At 41.8% G+C, this 25,210-nt stretch overlaps 1 protein-coding gene across 1 annotated transcript in view; it reads right to left on the reverse strand.

The window, feature by feature from the left end:
- Positions 1-14,579: 14,579 nt before the first annotated feature.
- armc3 (armadillo repeat containing 3) overlaps positions 14,580-25,210 on the reverse strand; it is a 149,603-nt gene continuing 138,972 nt past the window's right edge. The window contains exons 14-17 of the mRNA XM_048606892.1: positions 21,750-21,944; positions 16,661-16,873; positions 15,090-15,252; positions 14,580-14,980 (exon numbers count right to left, since the gene is read on the reverse strand). Coding sequence (XP_048462849.1) covers positions 14,699-14,980; positions 15,090-15,252; positions 16,661-16,873; positions 21,750-21,944 — 853 coding nt within the window. The 3' untranslated portion in view covers positions 14,580-14,698. The remainder of the gene's footprint in view (positions 14,981-15,089; positions 15,253-16,660; positions 16,874-21,749; positions 21,945-25,210) is intronic.

The following is a 25,210-nucleotide window of genomic DNA, read 5'->3' on the forward strand; positions in this document are numbered from 1 at the left end:
GACAAGGCAGCAGATATATGGGAAAAACCACTACCTTCAAGTTCCCTTTCAAGCCGTACACCATCCTGACTTGGAAATATTTCGCCGTTCCTTCATTGTCACTGGGTCAAAATCCTGGAATTCCCTTCCTAAATGGCATTGTGAGTCAACCCACAGCAGGTGGACTGCAGCAGTTCAAAACGGCAGCTCACTACCTCTTTCTCAAGGGCAACTAGGGACGGGCAATAAATGCTGACTAGCTAGCGATGCTCACATCAAACAAATGAATAAAAAAAAGTGGTGGATGGGATGCCAATCAAACAGGCTATTTTGCCCTGGATTGTGAGAAAAATTTTGAGTGTTGTTGGGTGCTGTTCTCATCCAGGCAAGTGGAGAGTACCTGATCACACTGCTGTTACTTGCCTCTTATCAGTCCAAGGTTGGTTGTTGCCCAGGTTTTGCTGCATGTGGAAATGTACTGCTTCAACACCTGAGGAATCAAGCCTGTTACTGAAAATTGTTATATCATCAGCAAACATGTGTGATGAAAGAGAAGACAACAGTTCAAAAAACACCCTATGGCCATGAAAGGTGAATATCGAAGTGATTTTTAAAATTTGTTGGCACACCCATTTATGTTCTTCCTAATCTTCCACAACACTCATCCATTCGTTCCAGATCTGTCCACAATCTCAGAGCTTTTTCTCCTTATCTGTCTATATCCATCCTGTGCACTTCACAGCCTGATAACTGACTCATCCTCTTGCTGACCTAAGACTCTCTCAATTCAGGTGCTTACTTACCTAACGAGTCTTTCTGAAACCATTTGACTCTGCCCAGGTCACCTGCTTCCAGTCTTAGAGACAAAAATACTGCAGATGCTGGAATCCAAGATAGACAAACAGGAGGCTGGAAGAACACAGCAAGTCAGGCAGTATCTGGAATAAAGGAGAAGTTAACGTTTCGGGTATTACCCTTCTCCAGTCCGAAGAAGGGTAATATCCAAAACTTTGACTTCTCTTTTCCTCCAGATGATGCCTGGCTTGCTGTGTTCTTCCAGCCTCCTGCTCGCTTCCCAGTCTACCTGCACATCTGTTTACCCCCACATTAGCTTTGTTGCTTGTCCACCCATGTACTCCAAATACTTACTAGTCTAATTTCTCACATTGATACAGAGTTATACAGTCATCGAGATCTACAGCATAAAAAAAGCCCTTTGGGCCATTGCATCTGTGCCATCAAGAACAATCACCCAACTATTCTAATCCTATTTTACATAGCCTTGTATGCCTCAGCATCACACATCTAAACACTTCTTAAATGTTAAGACGGTTTCAGCCTCTACCACCCTAACAGGTAGTGAGTTCCAGGTTCCCACATTATCAGGATAAAAAAGGTTTTCCTTGTATCTCCTCTAAACCTTCTGTCCCTTCCCTTAAATCTATGTCCCTTGGTCACTGGTCCTTCCAGCAAGAGGGAAAGTTTCTTCCCATCTACCCTGTCTATGTCCCTCATAATTTTATACATCTCAATCAGGTCCCCTCTCAATCTCCTCTCCTTTAAGGAAAACAGCCTGTCCAATCTCTCTTCATAACTGAAACTCTCTAGTCTGGTAAATCTCTTGTGCATACTCTCGAGCATTATCACATCTATGCTATAGTATGGATTTTAGAACTGCACACAGTACTCCAGCTGTGGCCTAACCCTGGTGTCATGGCTATATCTCATGGCCTCTCTTGCTATGTGGGCTTCTTGTTTACCTGCTAAATGATGCCAAGGGAGATCACTCTCACATCATCACCAGAATTCAGTTTTTATGTCCTTTTTTGACCAATATTGCAATAAGTTTAGAAATCAGACAACACCAGGTTGTAGTCCAACAGGTTTATTTGAAAACACAAGCTTTGAGTCTCGCTCCTTCTTCAGGTGTTAGTGAGGTGGTATGAGACACGGAATTTATAAGTAAAAGATCAAAGGGTCACTCCACTGATGAGGATTTATTAAACAAACCTAAGATGCTGTTAAATCCTTAATCAGTTAGAAGGTTCTAATTGATTAATATGTATATGTAAACCCCCGAATTTCTTTCAAGTCACTGCCCTGAGAGAATTAAAAGTTTTATCGGTGTAAACAAGAGATGACGTTTTAGGTCAGACAATGCATGTTAGGTATGAGGCCTTGTTTAGAATCTCTTTGCATTTTGGTTTGGAGTCAGACTGGTTTTATTTCGAAAGTAGGAATTTATGAAACGTCACATTGACTGACTGTCTATAAATTGTATGCTTTTTGAACAAAATACAATATATCTGCAAATACAAATTCACCCCATAGATTACATGTGTATGTGCGATGAGGGAGACAGTGAGTGAGAGTGTGTGTTGGGGGTGCTGGCTGGGTGCAGAGAGAGAGAGTGTGTATGTGTGTGTGTGTGCATGTGTGAGTGTGTATATTGTGGTGGGGTCACCTGTAGTGTGACATGAACCCAAGGTCCCAGTCGAGGCCATTCTCATAGGTACCAAACTTGGCTATCAGCCTCTGCTTGACAACTCTGCATTGTTGTGTATCCCAAAGTCCACGTTGGAGGGCATTTACCTGATGTTTCAAGGCCAAATGTCCTTAACCACTGAAGTGCTCCCCCACTGGGAGGGAACATTCCTGTTTGGTGATTGCTGCGTGGTGTCCATTCATCCATTGTCATAGCATCTACATGGTTTTGCCAATATACCATGCCTCGGGGCATCCTTGCCTGCAGTGTATGAGATAGACAATGTTGGCCGAGTCACATGAATATCGGCCATGCTTGTGGTGGGTGGTGCTCCCACATGTGATGGTAGTGTCCATGTCAAAGATCTGACATGTTTTGCAGAGATTGCCGTGACAGGGTTGTACAGTGTTGTGGTCGATGTTGTCCTGAAGGCTGGGTAGTTTGTTGCGAACAATGGTCTGTTTAAAGCTCGGCGGTTGTTTGAAGGCGAGAACTGGAGTCATGGGGAATATCTTGGTGAGGTGCTCATCATCATTGATAATGTGTTGAAGGCTGTGAAGAACATGGCGTAATTTCTCTGCTCCCGGGAAGTCTATGCTGTATCTCGGAAATCACAAATCAAACTATTGTTTGCCACACAAAGAATTATTTGACATAACTGGATCCATCTATTTCAGACAGCATGAGTCAGGCTGCACTGTTGATCAGAAACATAACATTTTAATCGAATTTCACTTGGGTGTGTGTTGAACTTGTATTCCCAATGGGAGTGACTTAACGTTATAAAGTGTGATTTAATGGTTTTATTAACTTCAGTGAGGATTCATAGATACATTCAGTTCAACACATCTTACTTTTGATGTGAAAAGTACAATTGAACAACATAATTTGGATGGCATGTGCAACTGAAAATTGTGCAACATGAATGTAGTAGGGATCATAAATTGTAATTGAAGTTGGAATATTGTTTCAAGATTCCGGATTGATACAGTGTTGTAGCTTTTTGGTTGAATGCTGGGAGATTCATATTCTTGTTACAATTTATCACATTGTAACCATAACAGACAAAAGCATCAACATATCACCTAACAAGAAGCAACTAAGAATAGATTTAACTATACTGTGGTACTACTAATAGTCAGGCACATTGCTGCGGATTTTGAGTCACATGTAGGCCAGGTAAGGATGGCATACTTCCTTCCTTAAAGGACATTAGTGAACCAGATGTATTTTTTATTCAAATTCTAATTCCAGATTTCTTTTCAAATTCAAATTCAATCATCTGCCAAGGTAGAATTCAAGCTCAGGTCCCTGGAACATTACCTGGGTCTCTGGATTGCAAGTGCAGTGACAATATCACAACATCATCCCCTTTCTGAGAGTATTAAAATTAAGGACACCTTCAGCATCTTGAATCTGACATCAGTGAGGCAGTAGGTCTCATTTTCAAACTAGATTACCAATCTGGTTGATCAAAGAACATTCAAGGGCATATTGGAAGTAGCACCAGCTATAAAGGAGCAAGTGGTATGGGAAGAAAACAGGAACACGGTACTAAGTTGGATGATCAGCCATGATCATATTGCATGGTAGCAGACTTGAAGGGATGAATGGTCTACTGCTATTTTCTATGTTTCAATATTCTATCCCAGATCCCAATTTAGATCCCACTTGTTCCTGCTTTCTCTCTTTAGTTTGGAGAATTATATCTGATTCCATCTTGAAAACATTCAATGTTTTGGCCTCAACCACTTTGTGTGGCAGAAAATTCCACGGGCTCACCACTCACTGGGTGAAGAAATTTCTCCTCATTTCAATCTTAAATGGCCTACCATACCCTTTATCTATGACAACTGGTTCTGGACACTCCGGTCATCGGGAACATCCCTATTGCATTTACCCTGTCTAGTCTTGTTAGAATTTTATAGGTTTCTTTGAGGTCCTCCCTCATTCTTCTAAACATCTGTGAATATCATTTGAACTGATCCAGTCTGTCCGCATATGTCAATTCTGCCATCCCAAAAATTAGTCAAGTAAACCTGTTTTGCATACCCTCCAAAGCCAGAATATCTTTGCTCAGATAACGAGACCAAAACTGCACACAATATTCCAGCTGTTGTCTTGCCAAATGGCCCTGTACAAATGTAGCAAGACACTCCTGCTCCTGTGGTTATTGGCTGCCACTATAAAATTACCCATTTATTCCTACTCTTTGTTCCTGTCTGCCGACCAGTTCAATATCATCAATTTCCCCAATATCATGTCAGTACACTACCTTCCAAGCCCATGCACTTTAATTTTACATGCTCTATTCTTTTGTGGGACCTTATTAAAAGCCTCCTAAAAGTCCAAGTAAACCACATTCGTTGGATCCCCCTTATGAACTCTACTAGTCACACTCTCAAAGAATTCCAAAAGATTTATCAAGCATGATTTCCCCTTCAAAAATCCATGCTGACTCTGTCCAAACCTGTCACTGTTTTCCAAGTGCTCTTTTATAATGGACTCTAGCGTTTTCCTCATTACTGATATCAGGCCAACTAGTCTATAAATCTTTGTTTTCTTTCGACCTCTTTTTAAAATAATGGAGTTATATTCACTACCCTAAATGGGGTACTAGGTACTATCCACTCTGTGGAAACTGTTAAAGAGTCTACTGAATCTTGAATGATAGCCACCAATGCATCCACTATTTCTAGGCCCACTTCCTTAAGTGATCTGATTTGATTTGATTTGATTTATTTATTGTCACGTGTATTTCGTTACAAAATTATAGTGGAAAGTGTTGTATAGTGTCGCCATTCTCCGGGGCTATCTTAAAATACAGAAAAATAAACCAAAACATTGAATATAAAGGGAGAAAAATGAGGAAATAAAGAAAAAAGATTCCTTCTTGTTAAGTGCTACAACATGGGCCATGGGCCTGGTGGCCAGGCATGAGTCTCCTTTGCTGCGCTGCCGCCAGCGGAACAAACCACTTTTTGGCGCCATCTCACCTCCACTGATTCCCTCGCACTATGAGTCCTCGCTGGACCTTGCAAATGCAGTCGCCTCCGACGCCACCTGGAAGTGCACCAGCCCAAAATTGGACTCCATCACCACCATGAGTTTGTTTTGGGCCCACCTTGCCAATGCAGCTGCTGCTGATGTCCCCAGGTCTTGAACTGGGCCCAAACTCACCTTTGCTGCTGCTTCCTTGAATCTGCACTGGACACAGACGCTGCTGGGAACCCAAATCTGCCTCTTTCTCACCAGCCATAAGTCAGTGCTAGGACTGCCTCAACAATGCAGAAGCCGCCAGCAACCCAAACTCGCTTCCAATGTCAATGCCACAAATTCACACTGCTGGGCCTACTTGAGTCAGCAATGCTGTCACTGCACCGAGCTGTTCACCAAGAGGTAAGTAAAGTAAAAGAGAAAAAAGAAAAGAAGAGAGAGAAAAAAGAAAAAAAACAAAAAGAGAAGCAAATGGAGTGGATGACCCCAGGCTTGGAAGCCCCACCTCGCTGCCATCTTACCAAATGTCTTGCCAAATTACCTCTGGGATGTAGATTAACAGCTCCTGGGATTTATCACCCTTCAATCCCATCGATTTCCCCAATACCATTTCCTTACTCATACTTATTTTCTTCCGTTTCTCGGTATTACTTGACCCTGGATTCTGTTATACTTTTGGGACATCATTTGCATCCTCCTTTGTGAAGACAGAACCAAAGTAACCTCGACTCCATTCTCTCCCCCTTGGTCAGGCTCTCCCCACATACATCTGCAACACAAATCATGCCCTCCACCTCTTCAGAAATTTCCAGTTCCCTGGCTCCCAGTGCGTCACCCTTACTATGGACGTGCAATCCCTATACACATCCATACCCCACAAGGACAGCCTGCAGGCCCTCAGTTTTTTCTTCTCCATTAGACCCATCCAGTCTCCCCCGAGCAATACCTTCCCCTCCGCCTCGCTGAATTAGTCCTCACCCTCCATAGCTTTTCCCACAATTCTTCCCACTGTCTCCAACTCCAGGGGGTGGCCATGGGCACTCGCATAGGCCCCAGCTATGCCTGCCTCTTTGTCAGTTATGTCAAACAGTCCCTCTTCAGTACGTACACTGCTATTGTTCCCCAACTCTTCCACCATTACACCGATGACTGCATCGGTGCTGCATCCAGCACCCATGCTGAACTGAAGCAGTTCATCGACTCTGCTTACAACTTTCACCCCGGCCTCAAATTCACTTGGTCTATCTCAGACATCTCTGTCCCCTTTCTTCACCTGTCCATTTCCATTTCTGGTGATGGTTTATGGACCGTCATTTACTATAAATCCACAGACTCCCATAGCTACCTGGACTACACCTCCTCCCACCCTGTATCCTGCAAAAACTCCATCTCGTTTTCCCAATTCCTCCGTCTCTGTCGCATCTGCTCTGATGAGGAGACATTCCACTCCCAAGCATTCCAGATGTCCTCCTATTTAAAACAATGTTCTTTTCCCCGCTCTGTCATCCAGACAGCCCTCCCCCGCACCTTCTCCATTCCCCGCTCCACAGCTCTAAACTCCCCCCAAACATAATAAAGATAGGGTCCCCTTGTTCTCACTTTCCACCCCACCAGTCTCCATGTCCAACATATCATGCTCAAACACTTCCACCAACTCCAATTAGACCCCACCACCCAAAACATCTTCCACTCCCCACCCCTCTCTGCCTTCCACAAGGACCATTTCCTTTGATACTCCTTAGTTCACGCCACACACCCCACCAACTACTCCAATCCCCCTGGTACCTACCCCTGTAACTGTAAAAGATGCAACACCTGCCCGCACACCACTTCCCTCACCTCCATCCAGGGCCCTAAACAGTTCTTCCAGGTGAGACAGAGTTTCACCTGCATCTCCTCCAACCTAATCTACTGCATCCGGTGCTCCCGATGTGGTCTTCTCTACATCGGTGAGACAAAACGAAGACAAGGTGACCATTTTGCTGAGCATCTTCACCTGGCCTGACATGGCCAGCCTAACCTCCTGGTCACTGCCCATTTCAACTATCCCCCCCTACTCCTCCAATGACATGTCCATCCTTGGCATCCTCCAGCGTCGTAGTGAAATCAAATCGCAAATTTGAGGAACAACACCTTATCTTCCACCTGGGCACCCTACAGCCCAGAGGACTTAACATTGAGCTCTCTAATTTCAAATAACCTTCCCAGCCATCCCCAGGCTCCCTTTCGAGCCCCACCTCCTCCCTTCTATTCCATATACCAACCCTCCCTTCCAGCTATCAACCGGCTTCATCCCTCCCATCAACCAACCAGGCCGTACCTACTACCGGTGTCCACCTATCACCACCATTCTGCTACCCTCACCTTTTTTATCTGCAGCTCCCCCTACCCCCACATCCAGTTCTAAAGAAGGATAATACCCAAAACATTGACTGCTCCTTTCCTCCAGATGCTGCCTGGCTTGCTGTGTTCTTCCAGCCTCCTGTTTGTCTACCTTGGATTCCAGCATCTGCAGTTTTTTTTTGTCTCTATGCATTTTATTGGACACCATTTATTTCTTCCACATTTTAACTTCCCCTGTTTCTGACTGGAAGGGACATACATTTGTTTTAACTAATCTTTTTCTTTTCACATACCTGTAGAAGCTTTTACAATCAGTTTGTATGGTCCCCCCCTGCTTACTCTCATACTCTATTTCCCCTTATTAATTAATCCATTGGCCTCCTTTGCTGAAATCTAAACTGCTCCCAATCCTCAGGTCTGCTGCTTTTTTGGGCCCATTTGTATGCCCCTTCATAAGATCTAACACTATTCCTAATTAGCTCTCGTGGGCCATTTTTCCCATTTATTTTTGTGCTAGACAGGAATGACCAAATGTTGCAGTTCCTCCATATGTTCTTTAAATGTTTGCCATTGCTTATCTACCATCATCCCTTTAAGTAACATTCCCCAAGTTATCAGAGCCAGCTTGCACCTCATAGTTTCCCTTATTTAGATTCAAGACCTAGCCTCAGAATCAACTATATTGCTCTCCATCTTAATGAAGAATTCTATCATATGATAGTCATTTTTCTCCAAGGGGCCTCACACAGCTACACTGCCAAAAATTCCTTTTCGATTGTGCAATACCCAGCCTGGAATGGCTTATTCTCCAGTTGATTCCTCAATGTATTGATTCAGAAAACCATCCTATACACACTCCAAGAATTTTTCCTCTATGGTATTGTTACTGATTTGATTTGCCCAACTTATATGTAGGTTAAAGTCACCCATAATTAAAGCTGTACTTTTATTTCGTGTGCCTCTAATGTCCTGCTTAATGCCTTCTCCAACATTACCACTATAGTTTGGGGATCTATATACAACGCTCACTACTGTTTTCTGCCCCTTTCTAAGCTGTACCCATACAGGTTCCACTTCACCAGAACAAATGTCCTTCCTCACTATTGTGTTAATTTCCTCTTTAAACAAGAATGCTAACCTGTTTCCTTTTCCTTTTTGTCTGTCCTTCCTTGAAACTGAATACCCCTGTTCCCATACCTGATCAGTCTGCAGCCAGGTGTCCATAATACTAACTGTATTATACCTGTTTATATCTGTTTCCCCAACTAATTCATCCACGTTATTGCATATGCTCTGTTTATTAAGAAATAATGCCTGAAAGCTTGCTTTTTTAACATTCTCAATCCAGGTCACATTTATTTTGCACTTTGGCCCTATTGATTCTTTCCCTCAAATTCCCTAACTATCCCTTTTCTTATTTCTCATTCAGTCTTTAGTTTCTGCCCTTGCCTCCCTTTTTTATATCTCCCTGTATAGGTTCCCATTCCCCCGCCATTTTAGTAAATTGCTCCCCAATCACACAGGTACAACATCCCCTGGGACATCAGTTCTGGTCCTATTCAGGTGTAATCCATCCAGCTTGTGCTACCTCCAGCAGAACAGGTCCCAATGTCCAAGGAATCTGAAACACTCCCCCTCGCATCTTCATACCAGCCTTGTATCCATCTGATATATCCTGCTTTTTCTACTCTGACTAGCACGTCGCACTGGAAGCAATCCTGAGATCACTACCCTCAAGATTTTAATCTAACTTGCTTCCTAATTCCCTACTTTCTGCTTTTAGGTCCTCATCCCTCTTTTCAATATTGTTGGTATTGATGTGTACCATGACCACTGAGTGTTCACCCTCCCACTCCAGAATGTCTTGTAGCGACTCTGAGACATCCTTGCACCCAGGAACCAGCATACCATTCTGGGGTCTTATTTGTGGCCACAGAAATGTCTATATATTCCCCTTATTATTGAGAGCCCTATTATTATAGCCTTTCCACACATATTCCTCCTCCCCAATGAAGTACAGCCAACCATGGTGCAACAAATTTGGCTGTTGCTATTTTTCACAGAGAAGCCAACTCCCACCAACAGTATCTAAAGTGGTATATTTGTTTTGCAAGAAAATGGCCACAAGGGATTCCTGCACTACATGCCTAGTCTGCTTTCTCTGCCTGGTGGTCATCCATTCTTTCCCTGCTTTTGCAGTCTTAGCCTGTGCAGTGACCACTTCACTCTACCTGCTATCCACAATACCCTTAACCTCATGGATGCTACACAGTGTTCCCCAGTCACCACTGGGGCTCTGAAACTCAGGCTTTCAGGAGCTGCAGCTAAAGAATCTTTCTGCACACATTCTGGGAACAAGCATCAAAACTGTGTCTGACTTGCCACATAAAGGAGGAGGAGCACACCAGACCCTTGAGCTCTCCTTCCATGACTTATACTTTCAAGTTAACCCTTAGATTGCCTTTACAATCAAACAACATTAATTATTCTAGAGCTCTTATTCTCTGGATCTCTGCCCTATTGCCTGTACAAACTATAAACATAAAATAAAGACTTTACAGATTATAAGCAATAAAAATAGTAGAAATACTCACGTGACCTTACTCTTCCAATCAGCTTCTTCTTTTTGACACTCTTCTGGACTGCTTCATTGCGATGCTGACTGTAGGAGATTCTATCCAGACTGCTTCACTATGATGCTCACTGAGACACTCTTCCCAGCCTTCTTACCTTCTCCTCTTCTCTTGTTTCTTCTCTCCTGTGCACTGTCGTCATTCATATTACCTCTGTTCCATTTTCAATTTGTGCTACAGCCCAAGAATAACAGCAACTATAGATACCATTAGTGAAATAGACAGGCCAACAAATCCCAGTGACCCAAAAGAATATTTGCAAATGCTGAAAAACTGAAATAAAAGCAGTAAGTGTTGGAAATAGTCAGCTTCCGAACAGAGAGGGAAATATTCAATCAGGCACAGTTCAGATAATGTGATTCTGAGAAACTTTATGGCACAAAATTACTGAATCCTGCTCCCCAGTACAAACCAAATCCATATTCCACCATCAGAAATCCGTCCATTTTATACATGCCCTTTGCTCATCTTCTGTTCTGGTCATATCATTTTCCTTAAGGCTAATGTCCATTTGAAGTTTGGAAGCCATCAATAAAAATAACTGGAAGATGGAAATTAAACTGCATTTTCATTTACATTTGCCAATACATTAGGCAATGACATAGTTATAATGACATATGTGAATTTCCTTGTGCAACTAAAAAAAAGTATTTTTTTCTTCTATGTAGTGCTATAGAGCTAGAGGCAGGTTGCCAATTTGCCCATTTTTACAGTTGAGATACCACAGTGAACAGCCTTTGGATACGGGGCTCGAAAGGATCCTGCCAAAGATTGCCCTATCTGCATCTGTGCAGGGTCAAACCTGGTCATCAGAGCAAGAGTTTTTTCATGTGAGGATCTTACTGTAGGTTAATGTAAGTGGGTAAAGAATAAAAAGTGGGAATACCTTGAAAAGATTCCCCACTTTACAGCGCCTCTCCTCTATTTTTCCTCTCGTTGGCCATTCACACTTTCCTGCTAGCCAAGAGGAGAAGATCACATTGATGCAATTCCTTGATGCCAAGGCTAAACATTCCTCCATCCTGTTTAAAGGGCTGGGTCATTGGTCAGGGCAAGCATGTACCCGACTGCCTACCAGATCTGATCATTGAGGCAAACTTGATAAGGGAGCTTAAGTTAAAGGAACCCTTAGGAGGCAGTGACAATAATATGGTAGAATTTATTCTGCAATTTGAGAGGGACAAGCTGGAAACAGATATAACAGTATTACAGTTGAATAAAGACAACTACAGGGGCATGAGAGAGGAGCTGACTAGAATTGACTGGGACAGTAGCCTCGCAGGAAAGATAGTTTTTTAAAATTCATTCAGGGGATGAGGGTGTCACTGGCTAGGCAGCATTTATTGCCCATCCCTAATTGCCCAGAGGGCAGTCCTGAGTCAACCACATTGCTGTGGGTCTGGAGTCACATATAGGGCAGACCAGGTAAGGCAGTTTTGTTCCCTAAAGGACATTAGTGAAGCAGATGGGTTTTTCCAACAATCAGCAATGGAATTAGAGTCTTCATTCCAGAAATTTATTGAATTCAAATTCCACCATCTGCTGTGGCAGGATTTGAACCCAGGTCCCCAGAACATCACCTGGGTCTCTGGATTAACAGTCCAGTGATAATACCACTCGGCCATTGTCTCTTTGAGGAGGTAACGAGCAGGTTAGACCAACGAGAGCTAATGGATGTTATCTACTTGGACTTCAAGAAGGCCTTTGACAAGGTGCCACACAGGAGGCTGCTGAGTAAGATAAGGGCCCATGGTGTTAGAGGCAAGGTACTAGCATGGATAGAAGATTGGCTGTCTGGCAGAAAGCAGAGAGTGGGGATTAAATGGTCCTTCTCAGGATGGCAGCCAGTGACTAGTGGTGTTCCACAAGGGTCAGTGTTGGGATCACAACTTTTCACTTTATACATTAATGATCTAGATGAAGGAACTGAGGGCATTCTGGCTAAGTTTGCTGACAATACAAAGATAGGTAGAGGGACAGGTAGTATTGAGGAGGTGGGGAGGCTGCAGGAGGATTTTGACAGGTTAGGAGAGTGGGCAAAGAAATGGCAGATGGAATACAATGTGGGAAACTGTGAGGTCATTCACTTTGGTAGGAAGAATAGAGGTATGGACTATTTTCTAAATGGGGAGAAAATTCAGAAATCTGAAAAGCAAAGGGACTTGGGAGTCCTAGTCCAGAACTCTCTTAAGATAACCTTGCAGGTTGAGTCGGTAGTTTGGAAGGCAAAAATAGTGTTGGCACTTATTTCAAACGGACTGGAATATAAAAGCAGGGATGTACTTCTGAGGCTTTATAAGGCTGTAGTCAGACCACACTTAGAATATTGTGAGCAATTTTGGGCCCCATACCTCTGGAAGGATGTACTGGTCCTGGAGCTGGTCCAGAGGAGGTCTAGGAATGAAAGGCTTAACAGATGAAGAATGTTTGAGGACTCTGGGTTTATACTTGATGGAGTTTAGAAGGAGGAGGGAGGATCTAATTGAAATTTACAGAATACTGAACGGCCTGGACAGAATGGATGTTAGGAAGATATTTCCATTAGCAGGAGAGACCAGGACCTGAGGGCACATCCTTAGAGTAAAGGGACGCTTCAGAACAGAGATGAGAAACTTCTTCAGCCAGAGAGTAGAGAAGCTATGGAACTCATTGCCTTAGAAGGGTGTGGAGGCCAAATCACTGAGTATATTTAAGACAGAGATAGGTAGGTTCTTGATTGTCAAGGGGATCAAGTGTTATGGGGAGAAAGTCGGAGAATAGGGTTGAGAAGCTTATCAGCCATGATTGAATGGTGGAGCAGAATCCATGGGCTGAAAGGCCTAAATCCTGCTCCTATCATAGAATCATAGAATCCCTACAGTGTGGAAACAGGCCCTTCGGCCCAACAAGTCCACACCGAACCTCAGAGCATCCCACCCAGACTCATCCCCCTATAACCCACTTAATCTACACCTCCCTGAACATACGGGCAATTTAGCATGGCCAATCCACCTAACCTGCACATCTTTGGACTGTGGGAGGAAATCAGAGCACCTGGAGGAAACCCACGTCTTATGGTACTTGATAAAGTTTAAACGGATGGAGAGTATCTCATTGAAACTTACACAGTAATGAGAGGCCTGGATAGACTGGATGTGGAGAAGGTATTTCCACCAGTAGGAGAGACGAGGTCCTGAGGGCACAGCCTCAGAGGGTAGGGCTGACCCTTTAGAACTGAGATGAGGAAGAACGTATTCAGCCAGAGGTTGGTTAATCTGTAGAACTCATTGCTGCAGAGGGCGATGGAGGCCAAGTCATTGAGGGTATTTAAGACTGAGATAGATAGGTTTTTGATTGGTAAGGGGATCAAGGGTTACAGGGACAAGGCAGCAGAATAGGGTTGAGAAACACATCAGCGAGTATCTCGATGGGCCGGCTAGCCTAATTCTGCTCCTGTATCTTGTGTGATCTTTACAACAGATACCATTAACTTTGCTTTCTCTCCACAGATGCTGCCAGACTTGCTGATCTTTTCCAGTAATCTCTGCTTTAGTTTCTGATTTCCAGCATCTGCAGAATTTAGGTATTTTTGTTCAGTGGATGCTAGGTCATTGAATATATTGAAAGCTGTGACAGATAGCTTCTTGAACTATAGATGTGTAGTGGGAACGTGTCAGAGAGTGGAGTTGAGGCCATTGTCAGATCAGCAATGATATTATCAAATGGTGGAGCAGTCTTGAGGGGCCGTTGGCCTAATTCTGCTCCTTATTCCTATTTTCCTTCTATTTAACTAAAACTAATGGTGGATTTACCCATGGTGAGATGAATGCTCCCATATTTTTATGATGTTGGCTGAGAACTCAGATCTAAACTGTGGCATGGGACAAAATAATATTAAACACAACTGTCTGATCCTTTTTCTTCGAATGTATAACAGTAGGATAAAGGACTGTCATTGTAATATTACCTTATTTGGTATACAATTTATAATGTAAAATAACACGTACACAAGTTATGGAAATGCTAAAAGGAAGAAGAGTGGTTTGTGTGAAAATCAAGTAACATATAAACATATCTAATCATTAAATGCTTCTATTTAGAATCAAGGTAATTTCACTAGGCGATAAAAATTAATAAAGATCATAAATATTTGGACTAAACAAACTGGCATAGTGACGCAATTGTCCATTTTTAAGGTGGCATTTACAATTTTGTAGCAACAATTTATAAACTGTTTAAATTCTAAATTTGAAGTTGTCAAATGCAGACTTTAACAATTTATTTATTTTCTTTCAAAGTGATCCAGGTACCAAGACAACTGTTTGCAACATTTACAAGTTGTATGTTTACAACTAGTGAAACTTTCATAATGTGCTGCATCAGGACTGTCAGTTCTCATCAAGCTGCCTACTTGGTGCACAAGATCCACAATGTATTTTGTTGGTGGAATGAAAAGCCCAGTAACATCTTGAGTTGGTCGATCAACCAACATGACTTCATTCCAGGCTCGGCTGTACTCTCCACGAACAAGACTGCAACTGATTCCTATTTTATCTGCTAAAGCCTGAAATACAAATATATTCATTAAACAATTTATTACAGGTATTTCAAATCACTTCATTTTGGAAACTGTTTGAATGAGCACTTTAATTTTTTATTAGAAGAAAATCTACCTTGAATAGAAGGGCTCTGTGGTAGTAGATTCCTTTCTGAATTTTTCCAATGGGGATGATGTTAGATTTTAATTCAGATTTCAGTTCAGCAATGTGTAGTTCCCAGGTGAATTCATGAAGCTTTTCCTTGCTTATAGGCCCACCCATCTTTTCAGAAACAAACCTAGTATTTAAAATTAAACAAAGTAAGCGAAATCAGCCGCATTAGGCTAAGGGGGAAAATGAATGAGGAAAAGAAGTCAAGGATAGAACACCAGGGTACTCTGGATGTTACTATAGGAGAAGCATGTCAGTGACATGGATAGTTTTTTTCCAAATTCACCTGTGGGATGTGGCCAATGCTGGCTGGGCCAGCAATTATTTGCCATCCCTAGTTGCCCTTAAGAAGTTGGTGGTGAGCTGCCTTCTAGAACTGCTGCAGTCCATGTGCTGTAGGTAGACCCATAATACTGCTTGGGAGGGAATTTTAGGAATTTGGCCCAACGCACTGAAAAATGGTGATATATTTCAAAGTCAGGATGGTGAGTAGTTGGAGGGGAACTTGCAGGTGGTGGTTTTCCCATGTATTTGGTACCCTTGTCATTCTACATAGTGGCAGTCGTGGGTTAGGAAGGTGTGGTCTGAGGATGTTTGGTGAATTTCTGTAGTGCACATTGCAATCAGTTCAGACTGCTGCTCCTGAGCATCAATGGTGGAGGGAATGGACGTTTGTGGATTTGGTGCAAATCGAGTGGGCTGCTTTGTCCTAGATGGTGTCAAGCTCCTTGAGTGTCGTTGAAGCTGCATTCATCCAAGGACATGGGAAGTATTCCATCACACTTCCAACCTGTGCCTCATAGACGGTGGACAGGCTTTGGGTTTTTGGGAAGTGAGTCACTTGCTGCAGTATTCCAAGCCTCTGACCTGCTCTTGTAGTCACTATATTTATATGGCCAGACCAATTCAGTTTCTGATCAATGGTAACCTCTAGAATGTTGACAGTGGTGTATTCAGTAATGGCAACACCATTGAATGTAAAGGGACAGTGGTTAGACCGTCTCTTATTGGAGATGGAGCCTGACAGTTGTATGGCATAAATGTTACATCCTCAATTCTGTCCTAATGATGGAGGAAAGATCATTAATGAAGCAGCTGAAGGTGCAAGGACATACTATGAGGAACTCCTGCAGAGATGACTTGGAGCTGAGATGACTGACCTCCAGCAACCACAAACACCTTCCTATGTGCCAAGTGTGACTCAAATCAGCAGTGAGTTCTCCACTGATTCTCATTTAATCCAGATTTGCTACAGCTCCTTGATGCTACACTTCGTTGAATGCAGCCCCGATGTCAAGGGCTGTCACTCACCTCATCTCTGGAACTCAGCTGTTTTGTCCATGTTTGAACCAAGGTTGTAATGAGGTCAGGAGCTAAGTGGCCCTGGTGTACTCCAAACCGGACCTCACTTAGCAGGTGCTGCTTGATAGCACTGTTGATGACATCTTCCATCAATTTACTGATATTCAAAAGTAGACGGATGGGCAATAATTGGCTGGGTTGGATTTCTAATGCTTTTCATGTTCAGGACATACCTGGGCACTTTTCCACGTTGTTGGGAGATGCCAGTGTTGTCGCTGTACTGGAACAACTTGGCTAGAGTTGCAGCAAGTTCTGGGAGAACTAATCTTGCTGGAAAGTTGTTAGGGCCCACAGCTGTTGTAGCATCTAATGCCTCCAACCATTTTTTGATATCACATGGAGTGAATTGAATTGGCTGAAGACTTGCATCTGTGATTTTGGATTCTCTAGTGTAGGCCAAGACAGATCATCCATTTGTTAGTTCTGGTCAAAGACTTTCGCAAATGTTTCAGCCTTATCCTTGGCACTGAGGTGCTGACCTTCTACATCATTGAGGATGGTAATATTTGTCCTCCTCCACCTAGTTGTTAAATTATTCACCACCATTCACAACTGGATGTGGCAGGACTGCAGAGCTTAGATCGGATTCGTTGGTTGTGGGATCACGTAGTTCTGTCTATCATTTGCTGCGAATGCTGTTAGGATGTAATTGTCCTGTTCTGCAGCTTTATCAGGTTGTCATCTATTTTGGTAGGAATAACAGTAAAAAGGGCTATTACTTGAATGGTAAAAAATTGTAGCATGCTGCTATGCAGAGGGACCTGGGTGTCCTTGTGTATGAATCACAGAAGGTTGGTTTGCAGGTACAACAGGTAATTAATAAGGCAAATGGAATTTTATCCTTCATTGCTAGATGGATTGAGTTTAAAAGCAGGGAGGTTACTTTACAGCTGTATAGGGTGTTGATGAGCCACACCTAGAGTACGGTGTGCAGTTTGGTCTCTTTACTTGAGAAAGGATGTACTGGCACTGAAGGGAGTGCAGAGGAGATTCACTAGGTTGACTCCAGAGTTGAGAGGGTTGGCTTATGAGGACAGGCTGAATAGTCTGGGATTACATTCATTGGAATTTAGAAGAATGAGGGAGAATCTTACAGAAACATATAAAATTATGGAGGTAATAGATAAGATAGAAGCAAGGAGGTTGTTTCCATTGGCGGGTAAAACTAGAATAAGAGGGCATAGCCTCAAAATTAGGGGGACCAGATTTAAGATTGAATTGAGGAGGAACTTCTTCATTCAAAGGGTTGTGAATCTTTGAAATTCCCTGCCCAGTGAAGTAGTTGAGGCTTCCTCTTGAATTTTTTTAAAGCTAAGAGATAATTTTCTGCATAGTAAAGGAATTAAGGGTTATGGTGAGAGGGTGGGTAAGTGGAACTGAGGCCATGAAAAGATGAGTCATAATCTTATTGAATGGCGGAGCAGGCTCGAAGGCCCGAATGGCCTACTCCTGCTCCTGGTTCTTATGTTATGTTCTTGTGGACAAGGATGCCTCCTACTGATTACAAGCTACTGCCTTTTGTGAATTGATGAATCAGTATTCATCTATGTTGAATATCACTTGAAAGCAATACTGGGTGTAGCAAGGACACAGATGTAGTCTGGGAGAGGTACCTTAATGTCCATTATCAATATCTAGCACTGCTCCCACTACTTTTCATTTGTCTTTATTCTTTTACAGCCTGTGGCCATTGGTGGCTAGACCAATTATATGTTGCCCTGAAAGATATGGGTGTCAAACTGTACCTGCACTTGTTATGAGACCCAACATAAAGAAAAACCACAGTTGTATTGCTTGAATGATTACACATGCTGTTTTTGGAGTCACACTGAGGAAGCCTGTATTGTGATACCACCATTGTGTAAAATGATAAATTCAGAATACTGAGCATTCACAAAGCCATCAGCAGCAATACTGTACTCCACTAAAATCTGTAATATCATGGCATAGTATATCCCTGACTTTACTATTACAATCCAGATTAATGGAGGTTTCAATGGAGTAGAGAATAGCATGCCAAGACAAGCACCAGGCATACCTAAAAATGAAGTGCTGGCTGGTGAAGCTGAAACACAGAATTACATTCATATCAAACATCAGTCTTCATGGTAGAGACACTAGTAGCTTTCCAAAAATACCAAATCAAGGGGCAAAATGTGGAGAGGATTTTTTTTTTCTCTCTAGTTATAGTCATTGTCTTAGGGAAATGGAGCTAAAGGCCAGTAAGTCCCCTACACTTGATAGGTTGCATCCTATAATAAGAAAGGAAGTAGGTACGGAGATAGTGGATGCAGTGGTTGTAATCTTCTAAGGATCCTTAGATTCTGGAAAAGTCCTACAAGACTGGAAAACTGTTAATATAACACCCCTATTTCAACAGAAGAACACAAAAAGCAGCTAACTATAGGCCTGTTCTCTTAACACCTGTTATTGGGAAAATGTTAGAGTCTATGTTAAGGATGTAATTAATATCTGAGCATTTATAAATGCACATGGAAAATGCATAGACAAATCAACATGGCCTCACCAAGGGGAGATCACACCTGCCAATTCATGAGACATTTTTGCAGAGGTAACAAACAGGATAAAGGGGAATAAGTGGATGGAATATACTTGAATTCTTAGGGGTCTTCACAGGGTGGAAAGGGTGGTTCTCCTTGTGAGAGAGTCTAGGAACAGAGGGCATATCTCAGACTAAAGGTTTGCCCATTTAAGACTGAGATGACGAGGAATATCTTCTCTCAGAGGATAGTGAATCTGTGGAATTCTTTACTACAGAACTACCGATGCTTGTTCATTAAATATATTCAAGGATTAGATAGACAGATTTTTAATCAGTTAAGGGAAATTGAGGATTACCAGATCTTCCATGATGTCATTCAATAGCGCAACAGATTCGATGGGCAGAACTGCCAACTTCTGCTTCTACATCTTATTGTCTAACAGCAGAATAAGCATGCTGTAGACAGAGCTAAGCAATTCCATTACCAATGGATGAAATGAAAGCTCTGCACTCTTGCTACATCCCAATAGCGCTTGACAATTAAAAGACTAATGGGAGGAAGCAGAACCAAAAATATTCCTGCCTTCAATGATAGTGGAGCTCAACAGTCAACTGCAAAAGATCATGTTGAACATTTGCAACAGTCTTCAGCTAGAAGTGTGGAGTGCATGATGCACTGAGCCAAACAGCAAAACATGAAGGTCCCACTTTGTCAAACTTGCCCCTCGTCTGAGGCATGGTGACCCTCAAGTTAAACTATCACCAGTCATATCTCTCAAATGAGAGAGCAGCCCTATTGTACTCTGGAACTATAGTGACTTTATCTTATTGCTGAGGTACCAAAATAACAGAAGCCAATCTTCAATCATTTCAATTCACTCCCTATGATACCACAAAGTTGCTGTGTATGCTGATATTGCAAAGAATTTAGACTCTGACAACAATCTGGCTGTAGTATTAAAGGCTCATGCCCCAGAGCTCCTGCATCTCTAAGCAAAATAGTTATGCTAAAACTTTATAAAACATTGATTAAGCCTCAGGTGCAGTACAGTGTTCAGATTTAGACATCATAGTTTAGGAAGGATGCAAAGCCCATGGAAAGGATGCAGCAGAGATTTACTAGGGCTGAGGAATGTTAGTTATATGGAGAGATAACAAGACCCAGATTTGTTCTGCTTAAAGCAAAGAGGACTAAAAGGAGATAACAAGGTGTAGAGCTGGATGAACACAGCAGGCCAAGCAGCATCAGGGGAGCAGGAAGGCTGACATTTTGGGCCTAGATCCTTCTGCCTATCCCTCTCCAGGACTAAAAGGAGATTTGATGACAGTGTTCACATTTTGAATGATTTTGGTGGCGTCAGTAGAACACTATCAAAATTGGCTTAATGTCTGGTAACGAGATGATACAGATTTAAGTTCATTGGCAAAAGAAGCTAAGGCAACCATCAAAAAAATCTGAGGTTTAGAATCCACTGCCTGAAAAGTGGAAGCAGATTTAAACAAAGAATAGGGCAACACTGGAAGAGCACAGAAGTGATTTTATTGTGTTGCTGTCCCATAGTGTTGACACAGGTATAATGGGTTGAATGGCTTTCTTCTGTCCTGTATCATTCTCTAATTCTACGATAGCTACTAGTGAAAATAAATGATCAAAGATCCTCAACTACAACACACCACATTTTACACCATTTACAGATGCCACATGGGCATACTTCACATCATCAGATTTCATGTGGTCTGACGTTGTCTAGTCAGGACATCAACTGACCAAACCTTTAGGAATGCCTTTGATAGACAACATTAGGCCCAATAACATCAACAGAACATGATGTGCATTAATAAAGATTGGTCTAACCAATTTTGAGTGGATATCCTTTTCACCTGCAATTTAAAGTCACAGTGAGGGAGATTGGAGTAGGAGACGAGCAGGTAAGTCTCTCGCTCTATATTGACTATCTCCTGCCCAGGTTCTGTTGTTGGGTAGGTAAAATTCATTGACATATGACATAAATCTGAATTGGCAAATTCAAATTATTATTTGATTTAGTCAAAAATATTCCTGATAAAACAACAGCATCCGATAATAGCAGAAAATAAATTGAGAAGATTGTGATGAACTTTCTATGATAACTGGGGCCTTTGAGCTTGTCTTCAACTACTGTAGGTTAAATACATGAGGAAATTTAGGGAACAGGTGAATTCACGACAAATGTATTCATTTTTTGTGTTTGGAAATCAAATTTTTTCATAGGAAATGAGGCTATTCAGCCTGTATGACTATGCTGAATCTGAAAGAATATCCATTCAGTCAGGCACTTCCCTGCTCTTCGTAGGAGCAAATTATTGCAGATGCTGGAATCCGTACCGAAAACAAAAAATGCTCCACTCCCACTGCTCTTTACCATTGATGTTGGTATATATTTCCTTTTCCAATATAAATTCAATATTGTTTTGAAAGTTATTTTTAATATGATTGCACCAACCTTTGAAACAGTACCCTCCAGATCCCAATAAATTACTGCATTAAAAAAAAATTCTCAGGTTCTTTTGCTTATTGTCTTAAATCTGTATTTGCTGACTAACAAACCAATAAGCAGTGGCAACTCTTCATAATTTTAATAATAACTATTCAATGAAATAACCACTTGAAGATTAAGACAAACTTTACAAGTCAGGAATCCAATTCAAAAATATTAACTGTTTGGATGTTTTAAATTTATGTCAGTTTACACACAAAATTTGTGTAGAAAAATACTTACATTGCAAGTGCCACAATTTGTTCTTTTGTGCTGACAAGAGGTAAAATATTTCTTGTAATTTCACTGAGGTAGGCATCAAAAAGTACATCATAAGGACATTCCCATGGTTTATTTCTCTCTTCCTCCTCAGTCTTGGCCTGCGATTGTTCCTCTTTAACTTTTTCCTCTTCTTTTTTCCCTCTGCTTCTTCCTTTGCTGTATATGATTAAAAAATTTGGGCAGTTGTTAAAGATGATGGGATTAATATTGCGCAATCCTTTCCCCTAATAATGACAGATTAGGAATTGCACCCCACAGATGTTTCCATGATCGGACCATGTAAAATAAATGTTCAAGCATCTTAAATTCCCAATTAGTTGCCCAGGCAAAATGGAAGAGGATAGCAGAGTACTTATCAGTAACCTAAAGGTGAAATCATTGTGTCAGCTTCAAACATTAACAAAGGAGGTCAGTTTTAAATATGGGTAAAAATAGATAGATCGCTTTGTAGAAATGTTTTCCCCTTTGGTCCGTTTAAAGCCTTGAATGTTGTTGTGGGTGTCAATAGCACCCATGGCCATTGTACTTTTTTTTCATACAATTGCTCTCATGGTGAGTATTTTTTTGTCCATCCCTAGTTGCCCTCAAAAGGTGGTGGTGGTCTTTTATTTTCTTAAATTGTTGCAGCACCTGTGGTGAAGGCATTCCTACAATAATGTCAGGTTGGTAGGCTAGTGGCAACATTTTCAGGAGGAAGGTGATCAAATGTGACAAAGGTGGCAGACATGTTGAGAAAGTCAAAAGAGATAGTCTGTCTTTGCCACAGTCATAAGGCATTGTCTGTAACTTGATAGTAGTTTGGTAGCTGCAGAATCCAGTTTGAAGGCATCAAGAATGGAGTTCCAGGAAATGGGGTTACAAATTTAGGATATGACATCATGTTCAAGGACTTCGGCAAAGCAAAGGTGGTTAGAGATGCAGTTTTTAAGTTAGCAGGACAGAGAGTTTTATTTTGATAACAGGGCTAATGATGACAATTTCAAAGGAGACAGGGACAAAGCCTGAGGAGAAAGAACCATCAAAAATGTCAGCTAACTTGGTAGCCAGGAGGGAACTGGATGTGTTGTGTTGTTGCATAGATCCCAGACAGGCGGTGTACCTTTAAGATGATTATGTGATATTACAACATATGACATTCAGGTATAAAGTTACCCACCTTTTTTCAGTCAATTTCTCAGTGTGATTGAGTCAATGCAGTGTATTCAGTCAGTTATGTGTATATAATGTACAGTAACATTAGTAAGCACAAAACCCAGGTGATATTTGAGTCTGTGATATTACAGCAATACAACAAGTGTTGTGAATAAATTTCAAGACACCTGTCTCAATAAGAACCTAATCTTTATAGTAGATTTATGTGAACTAACAGATAGTGCAGCACTCCGACCTTATCATTTTGGCAGTGGTGTTTGACCCAAGGAACCATTGGGGTTTATAGATTGGTGGCAGTAGGGTCAAAAAGAAAGAGGTGGGTCTAATGGACAAGATGACCTCAAAGATGGCATGAAGGAAGCTTGGATAAAAAGCTTGGATAAGGTTAGGGCTGCTTTCGAGGAATCTGGTGGACCACTGAAAAGACTGTAAGTAGCAAAGGCAAGTGATCAGATGATCTCAAAGAAAACCACGAGCTGCTTGAAATTAACTTTTCAGATGAGGGTACAGGAGACCAGGGAGATAGCTAGCTCTAAACAAATGAAGCCAGGGTTACTTTTGCATTGCAGGATGATCCTAAAGTAATAAACAATTTTCACAGACAAGAGAAAGATTTGATTTAAACTATAAGTGGTTCTGCCAGATCTGGTGTCGAATGGCTAAAACAGCTACTGGCCATATCTGTTCAACAATGTGACTCTTAGACTTAAGGGATAGGGATGGAGGCCATAGCAGGAGGAAATATTCAGGGCGAAAGACAAGAAAAGTTTTAATGATACCTAAGGTAATATAGGCGGAGGTGAGCAAACCATTTGCTATAGAAATACTATAACAAACAGAGGGCCAAAGGCTCTTGACAGTACAACAGTATGGGATTTAGGGCAAGGTTTTAGCCTAGAAGGGGGACTAATATATGAATGGAGAGTATTGCAACTAAGTAATGGGAAATGGTGATGACCTTAATTGTAATTGATACAATGGGTGTAATAATCTCATACGAGAGCTGGTCAGGCTCAGTGAGCTACCATGTATCCTGAGTTTCTGATCCTTATTCTGGTCTCCAAAGCCAGGGAAAACATAATCCCTTTGTCCATCTGTCCAGCCCTGTCAGAATTTTATAATGCTTCAAAGAGATCCTCTCACATTCTTATAAGCTCCAAGCCCAGTTGACCCAATCTCTCCTCATATTACAAGATTGCCTTCCCAAGAATCAATCTGGTGAACCTTTATTGCACTCCCTTCATGGCAAATATATCTTTTCTTAGGTAAGGGAGATCAAAACCACACAATACACTGGATGTGGCCTCATCAAGGCCCCGCACAGCTGCAGCAAGATTTCCTTTCTCCTGCATTCAAACTCTCTTGCATATCATTTGCCTTCCTAGCTGCTTCCTGCACCTGTGTGCTTGCTTTCAGTGACTGGTGTACAACGACACTCGGGCACCCTTGTACATTAACACCTCCCAATGTGTCACCATTTAAGTAATACTTTGTCATTCTGCTTTTCCTAACAAATTAGACAACTTCACATTTATCCAGGCTGTACTGCACCTGCCATGCATTTGCCCTCTCACTCAACCTGTCTAAATCACCTTTAAGCCTCTTTACATTCTCCTTACCACTCAATCTCACCCAGTTTTATGTCATCAGCAAATTTGGAAATATTACATCTGATTCCCTCATCCAGATCATATTATGAATAGTTACAACCCAAATACTGATCCCTGCAATACCTCACTTGTTATTGCTTTCACTCCAAAAATGACCCATTTTTTAAACACAAATGCATATAAACTTAAGGTACATAGACCTGAAATTTAAAGGCATAGAATTGATGCAGTGTTGAACAAACCTAAGATGGCTGTTAAATCTTTAATCAGTTAGAAAGGATTAATATGCAAATTCCTGAATTTCTTTCAAGTCACTGCCCCTGAGATAACGAAAGGTTTTATCAGTTTCCTCGTATACCAGAGGTGACATCCCAAGTCAGACAATGCATTTTAGGGGTGTGCAAGTTAGGTGGTTTGGCTCTGCTAAATTGTCTGTTGTGTGCAGGCTAGGTGGAATAGCCATGGTAAATGCGGGATTAGGGGTTGGGGGGTGGGGGGGTGGGGGGTGCGGGGTTGCTGGGTCTGAGTGGGATGCTCTTCAGAGGGTCGGTGCAGATGCGATGGGCCTAATGGCCTCTTTCCACACTGTAGGGATTCTCTGAAATAGAGGCATAGAGCACAAAGCAAGGAAGTTATGATAAACCTGAATAAAACCTGAGA

This window comes from Rhincodon typus, chromosome 2, assembly GCF_021869965.1.
Source record: "Rhincodon typus isolate 14 chromosome 2, sRhiTyp1.1, whole genome shotgun sequence".
NCBI lineage: Eukaryota > Metazoa > Chordata > Chondrichthyes > Orectolobiformes > Rhincodontidae > Rhincodon > Rhincodon typus.